A 14,203-nucleotide genomic window follows, 5' to 3' on the forward strand; every position below is an offset into this window, starting at 1 on the left:
TACCAGTGACAGTATCTAATATTAACCAAATCAGTCAAATAATTTATATTCTTGTCAAAAGTAATTCTTGTAAGATTTGTCTTAAATCAAACAAGCAAACAATTAAATAAATAAAGTTTGTACTTGGCACTTCATCACTATTACGTTTTTAATTGTAATAATCTCTCGGGTCCCCTTCTTGAGCTAATATCTGAAGAACTATTTGCAGTAACAAACATGTTTTAATGGCTTTTGATGACATCATAAAAAGAAAGGTAGTGGAAAACTAAAAGATGATTTGCTAAGGTTTTAAGATATGATTCTGCGGCACATTTATTTTATCTAATAACGATCACTAATGTTATATGCATATTATGTTATCTTCTTGATACTCCAAGCATTCATCTCTCCATGCTTCTTTGTGTCGTCTGCAGTTTCTGTAACGTTCTCGCAGTTAGTGACCAGGTTTCACATCCATAAGTGAACGCTGGTAATGTGCATCGATTGAATACTTTTCTGTTCAAGTGTGTGGATTTCGAACGCTCCTTCAAGAGTTTTGATGTGAAGAGTTTTGGAGAGATCGTGTCTCCTAGACGAACTCCTTTGCAAATCTTATTCTAGTCAGTGTTTTGGTGTAGTCACAGTATATTTAATAAGACTACAGGTTTCCTCAATGTTTCGATTTCTTCAAGCCCTGATGAATGAGTTTGTATATATTGAATCAAATGTTTTCTCATAGTCAACAAAGCCCAGCACATAGGGAGATCATATTCTCTGCATCTTTGCAAAACTTCCCGTACAAGTTGTATATGATCCATGGTGTTATATCCACTTCTGAACCCTGCTTGTTCTCTTGGTTGGGCGAAGTCCAGTGTGTCTTGAAGGCGATGTGTTAATATCTTTGTAAACACTCTGTATAAGATGGGAAGAGGACTAATAGTAATCACATCTCGTCTCCTTTTGTGTAACAGTCGGGTTATTCCACTTATCTGGTATTTGTTTAATTTTGAGACAATGTAAAAAAGTTTTACAAGAATGTTCTCCATTTCTTCTTCAGCTGATTTTACACACGCACGCACACACACAGATTGAAAACAAAAATGGAAGTTGAATTGTGCCACTTGCAGCAATAAAATCACTAACTAAAACACTTTTATGTTTCTTTCTTTGGGTTTGTTTTTGTGTCTATAAAACAGTGCATGTCAACACACAACGATTAGAAACACACAAGTCAAGACAATGGGTTTTTGAATTTTTGCCTTTAATTCTATTTTATGTTGTTGCTAGTACAGGTCTGTGGGTGAAGAATGTGCATGTCAGACCAGTGACTGTAAAAAAAGCAGAGGTTTAAAAGTCATCTCTGTAATTTCATGGGCCCTCTGACAACCTTTGGCCTTCAGAATCAACACTGTCTCAGAACAAAACACAGAGGAACCAGGAACACAGTCATGCTGCTTTCAGTTACAATAAAAAGTGATGACAATAGAAGTTGTGTGTGTATAAACAGTAGCTTTCTCAGTCCGTACCCACAACATTTCAGGCGAAAGGGCAAAGGTGGAAACCCAAGAGTGGCAAATGATTAGCATGACATTTCTCTCTTTCGCTCAGGTCCACAGACCACCCGATACTATCCTCAGAAAACGCAGGACGCTGAAGGTCCAAGTCACCTTCAGGATGTGAGACCTGCAGCTTTCCTACGGACACAGGCTTTAGATAAACAGAGATGCCACATACAGATTAAGGTTCTTTTTGTTTTTGAGGTAACAAACATTCCTGAACATGGACAGAAATAACCAGTCCTCCTGGGTCCTGTGTTTGCCAGTAGCTTTGCAAATCGCCTCGAGCTGTACAAGGAAATGCTTCAGCTTTCCGATTCCTTCTGCTCTCTCAGATAACTATAGCAGCATAATACACTATCGCCTAGGTGGATTCCTACTGGTCAGAAAAACACCTTCTCTGATTCTTTCTTTAGGTTCGGAGAAAAGAACGAGGAAATCTTTGCGAATGGGATGAAAATCCTGTCTGTATAAAACTAGATCTATCTAAAAAAAGATTGGAGACCCATGAAATGACAATACAGAATTTCAATCTCAACGTACAGTTTAATAATTCTAATAAAATAGGTAGAAAAACGTGTTCTTAAATCATATCTACTTAGAATTTATTGTGCAGTAAATACACGTGATTAAAAATGTCGAGCTTCTGGCCATTTGTGTTGAAGACATGAAGACATCAAAAACATTTTAATCAAAACTGTGTTAAATTATTACCAGAAAACACACTATGGCTTTATAGGTAGACATGACATTTACAAACTTCCATCATATCTGCTTTGAAATTGTACAAAAGCTTTATAAATATATAAAAGTGGGCCTTTACTGGCCTAATAGGGGGAATACAGTCTCTTTCAATGAAACAGCTTAAAACTCAAAGAGTTTATATAATCAGGTAAGATATGGCACCAGTTTCAATCAATGCTATCTACTTGCACACTGCAGGACCCATTTGGATATTGATAAATGCATTTAAATTTGCAGTTTAAAACAGATCTATTAGGCACAGAATAAAAAAAAAAAAGATAAAAGAAAAAAATTGTAACAACCCGGACTAATCAACAATAAATCTTGACTGCAGCATGAGGTATTGTGGAACAGGAACCTTTGTCTTTCTCCTTTTTTTTTCCTTTTTTTTTTGGAATAGCGCAGAAATCACATTAAGTAAAAACTGATCACATAAAAAAAACTACAAAAAACAAACAAGATGTCAATAATATCATAATTTTCTATGAGAAAATTAAAAACCCTATTACATGGCAGTATATTGACATTGTAATAAAAATGATCAACAAAATAGCAGCAAAACACTTTAGATAAGAGAAAAAAAGCATCGTTTTTTTGTTTGTTTTAGTTTTGTTTTGTTTTTTTTGTCGTTTTTCTGTTTTCATACTTTGCTGGGAACTCTTCCATAGCAGCTCAATAAGTCGGAGCGTCGACTCCGTTTTCTTTTTTTTTTCTTTTTTTTTTTTCTTGTTTTACAATCAACATCTTAAAATCGGCAGTTATTCACTTACACTACACCATCGCACCTTCCTCACGCAGCAACTTCAACTTTTTATCCTCCACCTTCATCCTCCACTCCTCTCTAGAAACACGTAGAAATACATCTCCAAGTTGTGCAAATCTTCTAATAGCCTCTAAAAATGTATGTTGAAGGTTTGGGAGACACACTGGAACGATACTTTTTTTTTTTTTTCCTTTTTCAAGTACACCAATTCTACACACGTTTAAACTATGGTGTTTCCCGTGCATTCACTTCCTTTCCAAGTAGGGCCTACAGATTTACATTGCATTTTCGCATCACACAAAAAAGCACTACACACCAGCTTGTTAGAGAATCGTGCACGAAAGCAGGTTTAAATAATCTTAAAGAAAGACTAAGCATTATTTCATAATCCATACTGGCCTCAGGAAATAATATTCTCGCAATAAATAGTCCTTAATCCTTAATATAGCTATAAATTACATATTTTAGTGTTTAAAAATGCTTCGAATGCAAATAAAGCGTCAGAGAATAAAATGTTAACTTATTTCATCATGTGTACATATAATGCACACCATATAGACCCTACTTATGAAGATGGCACCATACTTTTTTTCGACGTTGTTTTTTTTTTTCTAGGAGGAATAAAAAGCTGTGATACCAACACTTTAGGCAAACACATTCACTAAAACACCATCTTCAAGAGACCCCTTCCTTCTCAAATAACACCATAGTTAAACAGACTTGCTTTGCGTCGCAGACACAAGCCTCCTCGTAGTCCGAAACCATTCCATTTTTTATATTTTTTTAATAACGTCCCACAAGGTTTTCATAAGAGTCAGTAATATGTAATTGACTGAAAGTGCTTTTTCTTAAATGGAATGGTTTTCGAACAGTAAGACAGAATAATTATAAAACTAGACTGTGGATTGCACTAGGGGCTTTGTGAGGATGTTTAGTTACATCAGCTTATTAATACACAGCTAACTGCAAATAAATGTAAATTACGGACAATAAAAAAAGATGTATTAGCTCTCCCACCAGTCTGCATAACAAGCTATTTATGTTTGAGCAGTTAGTTGGACCCATTAAGGCAATGTTAATGCTTGCACCTTAGATTCCACAAGCTCAGGCAATCCACAGATATCTAACGAATAACATATAATAATGTATGCTAGAAAAAGATACACTATAGGGTTACATTAACCATTTAAAAGGAGAAGAGGATTAAGCACGAAGGATGCCGAATACAAAATAAAAAAAGAGAGTCTAGACAAAAATAATAAAGTGACTAAACGCATAAGCAAGCAGATACAGGGGCCTAGACTGCGATAAAGCTAACTTTTGTAAGGAAAATATAAAATTGTAAATCTAAGGAAAACAAGGAAACAAAACCTCTTCTACTTTAAAAATGGTTTCTCACACTTAAAAATAAAAACAATAACTAATTTGGACACCTCCCCTGGAGACATTTTCTTTTGTATACCTACTGTTTTTTAGTTGTCGTTCTGTAGGTGCAGACACTAGTTGATTATTGTCTTGTACAAATTTCTATTTTTGTTGCATAATCTCGCGAGTTATGCATATACTACTTTTTTTTTTTAAAGAAAGTTTTTATTTTTTATTTTTTTAATTAGATATTTTGGGCGTTTTCAGAGTTTTTAGTTTTGCCACAAGCCGAAGGGAAGAAAGAGCGAAGATTATCAACAGAAGCAAAGCATTTATCCCTTCTTTTGCATTCGTCATCCTGAAGATATTTTGCCTTGTTTCTTTTTGTGTGTGTGTGTGTCGGGATGCTAGGCCAACATGTCCTCATCCGAAAGCCCCTTTGTCGCGTCACCATGGCAAACTCCATGGATAGTCCACTCAAATGTTCACGTCTCTCACATCCGTTGGTGTGCAGGAGAGATCTACTTCCTCTTCAACAGTCTTTGTTTCTGAAGAGATGTTGTGTTGCTGTGCCTGTCGCAGACTCGTCTCAAGAAGCGACTCGATCTGTTCTTGGCAGGCCCTCAAACAATCCTGGCGCAAGGGAAAAAAGAGAAACGAAAAGAGCATGTCAACACCAACGCATTGACATTGCTTATAGCACTTCACAGAAACCCATCACGTAATCAGACATTGGACGGTGAATGTCTCTGTCCCCCCACAGCGTGCCGGCCTCAGTTTCAGCTGTACTTTTTTCCCTTTTAAAAGGCAGTGGCAGCAGGAGCAACAACACCACAAAACACTGACAAATATATCATTTATCTTACTGTGTTCGAATGCACCTTTGCCCTGTTCAAATTCAAATGTTCTCCACAGAGCATTTTTATACCAATTTTACAAGCAATATACATCTATATCGATATGGTTTGTACCGAGAAGATGTAAGAGATATTGCCTTCAGTGCTCAGTGTCCTTTGAGAGTAGGCGTTGGTTAAAAAAAGGTCAGAGCCACCCATTATGTTCGGTAGCCACTCTAACATGTCCAGATGAAGTTCAGTTAATGAACAGTTACCACTAGATGCAAGCATTCCTTGGCCCCAGCAAGCATGCAATCAACTACCATGACAGAAAGCTGGTGAAACCATCAACCACTAAGAGTTCATACATATAGAAACGGAAGAAATTGTCCTCTCTTAGACACAGAGCGTTGCCAGATAACGCAGTCTGATCAATCCGATACGACACCTTGTTTACAACACAACATCCCTGGACACTTGTTGGTTAATTTTTATATCCTAGACATAAACCTCAGTAGCCTTCTTGGGTACAGTCCACTTCTTTAAGTGAAGACACTGATTTTTTCTCTGGTTCACCGCTATTTTCTGTGACCTCTGTCAGGCCTCAGTCCTTGCGCGGAAGCCACTGTTCCATGAGAAATCGCCATCAAAAGTGTTAGCATCCGCATGACTGGGAATGAATGTCGCTCCCCTCACAGAGTGCTGGCCCCGCTGCTCTCTTTCACCCGTTGCCAGTCGGCCACCATTCAGAAACATCTTGTAAAAGCTCCCTTTCCTTCCTCGCCGTTCTCTCCGAGACGCTCAGGACGGAAGCCTGGATCGCGGAGCAGACCCAACCACGTGGGCCGCCGCTCCCGTCCCAACGCAGAGCTCCTCGACGGAAGCTAATCTCTATACGTGAGATGAATTTGATCTATCGTACAGCACATCATGTCTATAAACACCCTTCCTGTTCTCTGGCATTGCACAAGTGGGAAATCCATGGCAAGATCGCACGTCTGCTTCAGTACTGACGGACTTAAGAAAAACTCACAATTAAATCAATCAATAAATAAACCCTCATGGATTGCTGCTTTTGGAAGTAGAAACAATGCCCAACACTTCCTTCACTGCCGGTTAAAAGAAAGCAGTGATCCCCTTATCTTATCTCTCCTTCACAATCACTGCAATTTCTGATGTTCCCCAAGATGGGTGTCCAAAGCCTTTAAACTCAGCAACCCTTCAACTTAAGGAGCAACCGTTTCTCACCGACCAAATCCCTGCACTAACTGCGGACTTCTTCTCCTCGGTGTTATCTACCGAACTAGTACACCACACACAATGGCCGCATATTCAGCGGTGTCCCCTCGAGTGGGAGGGTGGAGGATTAGTCTGAAAACAATAAATCATGAAAGGCTCGAAACTCAATCTGGTTGAGCGAATTCCTGGCCTGACAACAATGAAAGGTAAAGCAATCCACTCTGTGTAGGATAAGAGGGACGGATCCATTCGAATGTGGAGTATCGCCCGAGGGCCGCGATTGTGATTATTCGGGTTCTAAATACATCTGTTCAAACAAAAACAACAGGAAATTGGAGCTCTGCGGCAAAGACGGGGCTTAAAACAGTTCTGTATTCTATAGATTTGTACATTAAAGTCCATTTGCTTGCACTTTCAACATAAGTTTGCCAAATGCTTCACCTTTAAATGTTTAGATGAGTGACTACTGATTCACTTAAATACAAGCATCACAATATAGAAAACTTACAATCAAAGTGTCGAACTTTTCTACGCGATACAGAACAGTATACTTAGTGTGCTCTCATTATTGCCACACTAGCCATCTCCAATAACACTGCCACAACCGGCACAGATAACACATAATATTTATAATACTACAACCCTGAAAGACACCCAATGTGGAGCTGAATTTTACGACAGATCTGCCCAAGCATTCTCTCCATTCTTCTCTTGCAGAGTCATCTCTGCCTTGCATACCACTCATTAGCAAACCATTATGGGGAGAGAAAGTCACTATGCAGACTTCGTGTCTTCAGTGCTGACAGACCCTGATTAACAAGCAGTCACCACCATATCACACTGAGTAAATTGCATTCGTTCTGGGAGTTTTTATTCCCCCCCACCCTCTCTCTCTCTCTCTCTCAGACCTCACAAGAACCGACCCTTTCATTGACAAGACAAAGGCAATCACATCTCTTGACTTTACACACCATTGTGACACGGATCATTGAATTTAAACCTTGGCTGGGAGCTCTCTTCCTGGCCCCATTGACTCGTGAGGTGTTTATTGCTCGCTACCTGCTGGTGCACATCTCCTGTTAGCTACCAGAGAATGGAAGCTCTTCTGTTGGCTCTGTTGGCCAAGCAACACACAAACCGCGGCTCCTGTTACGCTAAAACACAGGGCAGTCACTGATGGCTGCCGCGCGGGGCTGACACACAATAAAACCAAATTAGATAATTAGACCACAGCGAACACAGGGCTTTTGGCACCACTTGACACAATAAGGTGTCTGTGAGGGGGATCAGACATCAGGTCAACCAAACCAAGAGGCCTGTTTATCACATTTATATAATCCCATTCCTTTATTTTCCACTGCAAACGTTTGTCCGATACCAGAGCAGAAAATCTGGTTAATTGGCAACAAGTTACCCTTTAGCGTGAACTCCCACAACAGCATCCCGTGTGGGTGTGAGGGATATTGTGTGGCAGCTGGCAAAGAAAACAGTCTTTTTTTGCTTTTACAGATACCCACGTACCGGGTCACTCTTGATGACTTGTGATAGGAAGTCTGTGAGGTTCTGAGATGACATCATCATGTCCATGCTCTTCAGATGGAGACCTTGCACGGCGGCGGCTACACTGCCTGCTGCGATCATCGAGGGAGGGTTGGCGATGAACTTGACGTCTGGAGAAACAAGAGAGCAAGACGCAATCGTTACACTTTCTGTTTCGGTCTCTTCATACAACACGTTATTTATCCGCATGGTGAAATCCAGTTATCGCAAAGCCACATCAATACTCTAATCATATCGTGAGCATTGGAGAGACTTTGTTCTCACAATTAACTACAATGGAGCAGCCCGCTAGAGAGAGAAAAAAAATTGCAAGGTCAATAGCCTTTTCTCTGCTCGTGTGCCGCTCACCACTCTGGCAGTTTGCAGGGTGAGGGCTGGGGTGGAGGGTCGGTCTTATAATGTGGCGAAACTAAATAATGGCGGGTCTTGGAGAACTGTTGACCAATCAGCAGCCCTCTGCTGTGACACCATGCTGACATGTGGCAGGGTGCCCCGCCAGCACCGTGCTGTAGGTCTCCTCACACCACATTGATTTCATAATGTTAGGCTCACAACAGATGAATGATAGACGGACAGATATACACACACTCCGGCACATACACAACAACGTATGCAAAATAAATCCATTCTCTTAAATTCCTAGATCAGAACGCAAAAGTAACACACAGCGGCGATTATCAATGGTATTAAAAAGAAACACTCAAGACATTTGCTCTCATCTCTAACCTCTCCATAGTTGTATACAATCCTTCTGGTGGGGGTGCTGTTGAGAAACGCCATGTCTAACTTCCTTTTTAACGCACATAAGAGATAATAAATCGTGTCGAGGCATTCTCATACCCCCGACTGTTTGTTACCCAGAAGCACCTCAGACAAGGGACTTGGCCGGCCCATTGTCAGCAACAACAAGGATTTATTTACCACACTGGTCATTAATTTCAGCATATTAATTAGGGGGCCCTCAAGCCTGTAATTGGATGCCCCCTCTCCCCCTAAGTAAAAGAGTGTGGCATCATTGTCAGCTTCCATTGCCTCATCTTGCACCATTGAGAGCCCAGAAACAAGGAGACCGCGGTGAGATGAATTGAACCTGACACAGGCACAAAGGGAAGGAGGCCCCCATTCATTTATGCTCATATCCCCACTAACCTATCCTAGACTCCATCCAAGGGGGAATAAACAACTTGAGCGCTGTTGAAAAAAAGCTGGAATGCCAGCCACCCTGAAGGGAAGACAAAGCAAGCATCCCAGCTCTTAGAAAGAAAGAAGGGAAGGAAAAAAAAACAGTAAGGCGAGTCACCTCCTTTCCTTTCTAAATGCACCAGTTCCACAGTCTCTGCTGGAGCTGGGGGCTATGATTGAACATATCTCATTGAGGCAAATCAAAATGACTGGTATAAATTGTTCCAAAGAATGGGATGCAACAGGTTTCGACTAGCTGCATACCTGAGCCAGGGCTTACTCAACAGAAAAAAACAAATACAGGAACTGCTGCATGCTTCTTCTCTGCCCCCCCAGCACCCCCCACCCCCCATTCTCTAATATTACTTGTCTTCGTCGGCTTTCAATGCGACGTGCTCAACCATAATTAAAAGCTACAGAACCACTTTTCCAACCCGTCGGCCTTTCATTAAATATCAGGTTTTCTTGGGTGTCATTCTTAATTTCATTTCCCCAGCAGAGACTCTCTCTAAGCCACCACAGCGATGACTGGCCATGCCAAGGCACATTCGTTGAACTCAATTAAGGGCTAACTTCAAACAGAAGTACAAGTGAAGTCCCCATCCCCCGGACCTACCACAGCACAAAAGACTTTCCTTCACTCCTTCACCCACATCCACGTCTGCTAGGGGAACGACTCTGTTTAATATCACCTTGAACATCAATCCTGCCTGTTTATGGAAGTAAACCTACTATACACCCTGGCGTCACCCACTTGAGGCAAGTTTTAGCAAGCTGAAGTCAGGAGGTGGAATAGCACGTCTTTCTTGGGGTAGCGTTCAATATATCCTCATCACTTCACAGGATGCAACATCAAAAAGCTAGATTAACTTTTACTGTGTCGCTTGGGATTTACTTTGCCTGTGTAGGATGTGCAACAATATGAGGCTGCACATATCACATCAACCAATGCATATCCTCACTGACTTATGGATAACCTGGGCTGTAGGTGGTACAAAACAGCAACTGCAATTCAATACGCTTCAGCTGTTAAATCTATTTACCCCCACCCCACCCCCACGCACACACACAAACAATATTCCTATAGGAAATGTTCTCTTACATGGGATTGTAGCATCGCCTCAGACTTTGAACGCCACCGAGACTTTGAAGTAGACCTGTGAGGCTGTGAGTAGATAACATTTTGCTGACTTTTAGTGGGAGAGTTCACTCGCCCAGTCTGCACCGAGGGGCACCCAGGGTATTGTCTTAGAAAAGCATTACAATGGGAATGGCCACTGCCTGGAACTGTAGGGGGTGACCTTTCATTCACATGGCACAAGCAGCTTCTTCTTCTGTTATTTCCACTGAGAAAAACCCTTGATTGGACTCTGGTATGGATGGGCTGCTTATCTGGCTTGACTAGGAACGATTGTCAGGGTCCTGTTTGTCATTAATTAAAACCAATTAAGAGCCGCCATACTGGGCCACATAGCACGCTGCAGTACAATCACACCTCCTCCGCGGCTTTAGTACTGTACTGGAGTGAGATGTCAATTGAGCGGCACAGCGGCGGAATCTGGTTTAGGAATTCATGGCAGTGCTGCACGACGTTTCTGTTGAATATAATGTATTTTTCCGATTGAAAAGTAACTTCGCCATTCATTGCATACACGGATAAGATGTTCAAGGTAAACCTTTCACATCCCTTATACAAATGTATCGATGCATCCACTTACCTTACGTAAAAACGTAAATCCACGGCTATAATTGAAGGTAAACCCGAAACACTAGCATAAGTGCTTTTCATTCAACGCATATCAGGTAAGGGGGGGCTCGTTAGATTTCCCATCGCACACTCGTGTGTAATATCTGTGTGCAGCTGCGTGGTTCCCATGCGTACCTGTAGCACAGAGAGCCACGAATGTCTGGGCGTGTTTGCGCAGGATCTGCTTGGTGTCCTGGTGGATGTGCAGCTTGGACAGGAAATGTTCAATGAAATCGTGGGGCGTCACAGAGGCCAGATCCCATTTCAGCTTATTTAAGACCAGTAGTTCCATTTGCTGCAGAAAAATAAATAAATACATACATACATAAGAAATGATTTTCACGATTATTTTATAAATGTAATACTCAGCCCCTAATATGCAATACAATCAGAATTATACATTAAGTTGGATTTCCTTTCAGTGCATGTATATATAGTGTGTGTGTGCGTATTTATATACGGTAAGCATAGGTGGTCTCCAGAATCGTCTGTCACCGCTAGAGGGAGCTGTCGCCCTATACATTGCCCTCAATGGAGAACTGTATAAAATAGATGTCATAATCTATAATTACTTCAGTATATAGTAAATATGCTACCTATGCTTTACTCAACATTATATTTATAATAATATGTATGATTAGCACAATGTCAATACGTTTCTATAAAATAAAGCACCTTCAAGTAACACCTTAAACAAGACATTCAAAATCGGATTACAGTTTTATTGCAAATTCTGCTTTCCGTCAAAATCGAAATATTCACCAAGTGTCATGAATATAGCTGTGGGTTTAGGAAAGCAAATTCAGTTACCAGTACTGTTGCAATTTGCATTTTATATATATATACAGGAAAACATCTCAAGTGTAAATTACCAATAGCTCGCTGGGTCTGATGGAGTTGTCGGTGTAAATGCACAGTTTTTCCGCAGTCAACGGGATGGTTTCCTTCATTTTTGAAGCCAGAAACATGCAAGTAGCTCCCAGTAATTGTAATCTGGTTTTCTTTGTGGGTTCCACAGACAAAAATCTGTCCAAATAATTCATAGCCAAAGGAAAAACCTCCTCTTCACATTTCTGCTCTTCACAAACCTATAATTAAGAAGAAAATAAAATGAGACACTTTACACCAAATGCAATGGGATTCTCTATGTGCATAAATTCATATATACTTTTCTTATCAAATAAAAAAAAAGTTCTGAAAACAGTCGTTTTGCAACTCTAAACGAAATTCAATGTTGATTCAGCCACCGATAGTATATATGCATTGCATATAAAACCTAAATAACAGACGCACACACTCTTATAAACTTTAATTAAATGATTAATTCTACAAAAATAAAACCCTTTTAATGAACAGTGCGGAACTTATCACGACTTTTTGTTCCCTTTTTACAGTCATTTTTTTCTAAGGCACAAAGGTGGCGTCCAGAGCAGCCTTCGGCAAGAATTTAGTAGTTCGTCATCTTTTCAAAAAATATTTAAAAATATTTTAAAATTATTACAGTGCAAAAGAATCACATGAAAATGACCTAAAACATGTGTTTTATCAGATGCCATCGAAAAGCATCGATGTTTGGAGTAAATAAGATATGAAAAGAACTAAATTTCTAAGACACAGCTTTTCCTGAAAGTGCATGCGACATTTAGATATCGCAATGACACGCACTTTCACAAATTCATTAAAAATAGAAAGCATGGAAAATTGTACACATAAAGATCATTAAAATGTTGCAAAATGTCTATTCTTTTCGACAATTATATTATTGCACTAATTTATTTGAAGAAAGGTGCTTATTTTTAACTCATTTCAGAGTCGATCTCTCCAGATTCAATAAGTGAAGCATGGTCCTCTAGCTCTATAAAAACTTTTAACAAAGAAACGTGTGCTTTTCGGTTTCAAATCTTTTTAAAATTATAGGAATAGCACAAATAAGTTAAACTTGATAGACGTATTATAGTTTGATCAATCATGCTATTATTATATGAATTTTAAGATATTAAATACTTTGCCGCATGAGAACAAAGATGGCGCATATTACTGGCACGAGTTGCACTGCATACGTGTACATTGATATTAATTTAAAATAAATTAAAATAAAATCATTTAGCAAGCTTACAGGCTTAGAGAAGAAACGAAAGTTTAATATTGCAATAGCGGTGTTGTGATACAAACAAAGGTATAGGTAAGGTCTGTTCGGGATGTTAAAGAAGCCATAAATAAATAAATTAAAAATAAATAATGTCTGAAAAAAACGTGACTACAGCAAAGCAGTGAGCAATAAAAACAGAAATAATCACACATGTATAGAAAGAGACACATAGGACCATAGGTGGTCCAAAAAAATTAGCTGAATAATATTTAGTTTTTTAAAAACAAAATCCGCATTTGATTAAACCGGGTCCAAAGGGCAAAAGAGAAAGGTGTCAGGACACAAAGCTTGCAGAATAGAAATATGCATTTGCATTTATTTATTTTTCTCTCTCACACAAACCTCCAGCATCCATGTGGCCACAATTTTCCTCATATAAGGCACGATTTCTTTCTGGACACATTTGAAGTAGTTTGCAGAGGGGAGATAGTTCTCTTCGGCTTTTAGCATTGTCTGGAGAACCCTGTCATTGAGCAGGTTGGCATCTTGGTAGGCTCTCCTGATGGTCTCTACTTCGCAACACAGCAGCTGATGCTCCATGTCTGTCGACTGGTGTAAGCTTTGGGCTTTCGGAGGATTCAGATCAAGAAGTGCAACAAGTTCCCCTGGATGCTGCTCGCTCGCTGCTGCTGCTGCTGCTTCAGCCCTCTGGAGGCTCCCAAACTTCGCTCTCTCCTACCAAACCCCCCTTTAGTCCTCCAGCAAGCAATGACGTTACTGTTGTTAAGGAAAGATCAAAGCCCCTGCGAGCCCGAGAGAGAGAGAGAAAGAGGCCTCAGTGAGGAGAGTGAGTCTTAAAGAGCTATCCCATATAAGCTTGTAGTCCTTCCCATCGCCGAGCATTGCTTAGGTATTGAAATGGGGAGGTCCTTTTTCACGGTGGTGTGTGTGGGGGGGTCGGAGCAGGGAGGCGGATGGGGGCAGTGGAGTATGTTGGTGTTGGTGGTAGTTGGGTGGGTTTGGGGGGCTGGGGGTGGGAGGTGGGGGGTTGGTAGGTGGATAATAAACACATTCACAAAATTGTCCTGCAGGAGTCACTTTTATTTTCATTAAAACGCCGCCACCCCCACAACCACCTTAATT

At 40.3% G+C, this 14,203-nt stretch overlaps 1 protein-coding gene across 1 annotated transcript; it reads right to left on the bottom strand.

Annotated features, from left to right (window-relative positions):
• Positions 1-2,976: 2,976 nt before the first annotated feature.
• ccnd1 (cyclin D1) lies at positions 2,977-13,963 on the bottom strand. Its single transcript, XM_066700589.1, has 5 exons — positions 13,463-13,963; positions 11,844-12,059; positions 11,107-11,266; positions 8,004-8,152; positions 2,977-5,040 (listed from the first exon to the last, which is right to left on the bottom strand). The coding sequence occupies exons 1-5, from the start codon at positions 13,658-13,660 to the stop codon at positions 4,885-4,887; spliced, it is 879 nt and encodes a 292-aa protein (XP_066556686.1). The 5' UTR covers positions 13,661-13,963; the 3' UTR covers positions 2,977-4,884.
• Positions 13,964-14,203: the final 240 nt, after the last annotated feature.

This window comes from Amia ocellicauda, chromosome 4 (genome assembly GCF_036373705.1).
Source record: "Amia ocellicauda isolate fAmiCal2 chromosome 4, fAmiCal2.hap1, whole genome shotgun sequence".
In the NCBI taxonomy this organism is placed as follows: Eukaryota; Metazoa; Chordata; class Actinopteri; order Amiiformes; family Amiidae; genus Amia; species Amia ocellicauda.

Bases quoted from the DNA above. Each gene is read 5' to 3' on its own strand.
- ccnd1 (XM_066700589.1), bottom strand. From the start codon at position 13,660: ATGGAGCATCAGCTGCTGTGTTGCGAAGTAGAGACCATCAGGAGAGCC. The intron at 8,153-11,106 runs GTACGCATGGGA...TTGTTTCTCCAG, and splicing joins CGTGGCTCTCTGTGCTACAG to ACGTCAAGTTCATCGCCAAC. The intron at 5,041-8,003 runs GTACGTGGGTAT...CCCTTGCGCCAG, and splicing joins AAGTCATCAAGAGTGACCCG to GATTGTTTGAGGGCCTGCCA.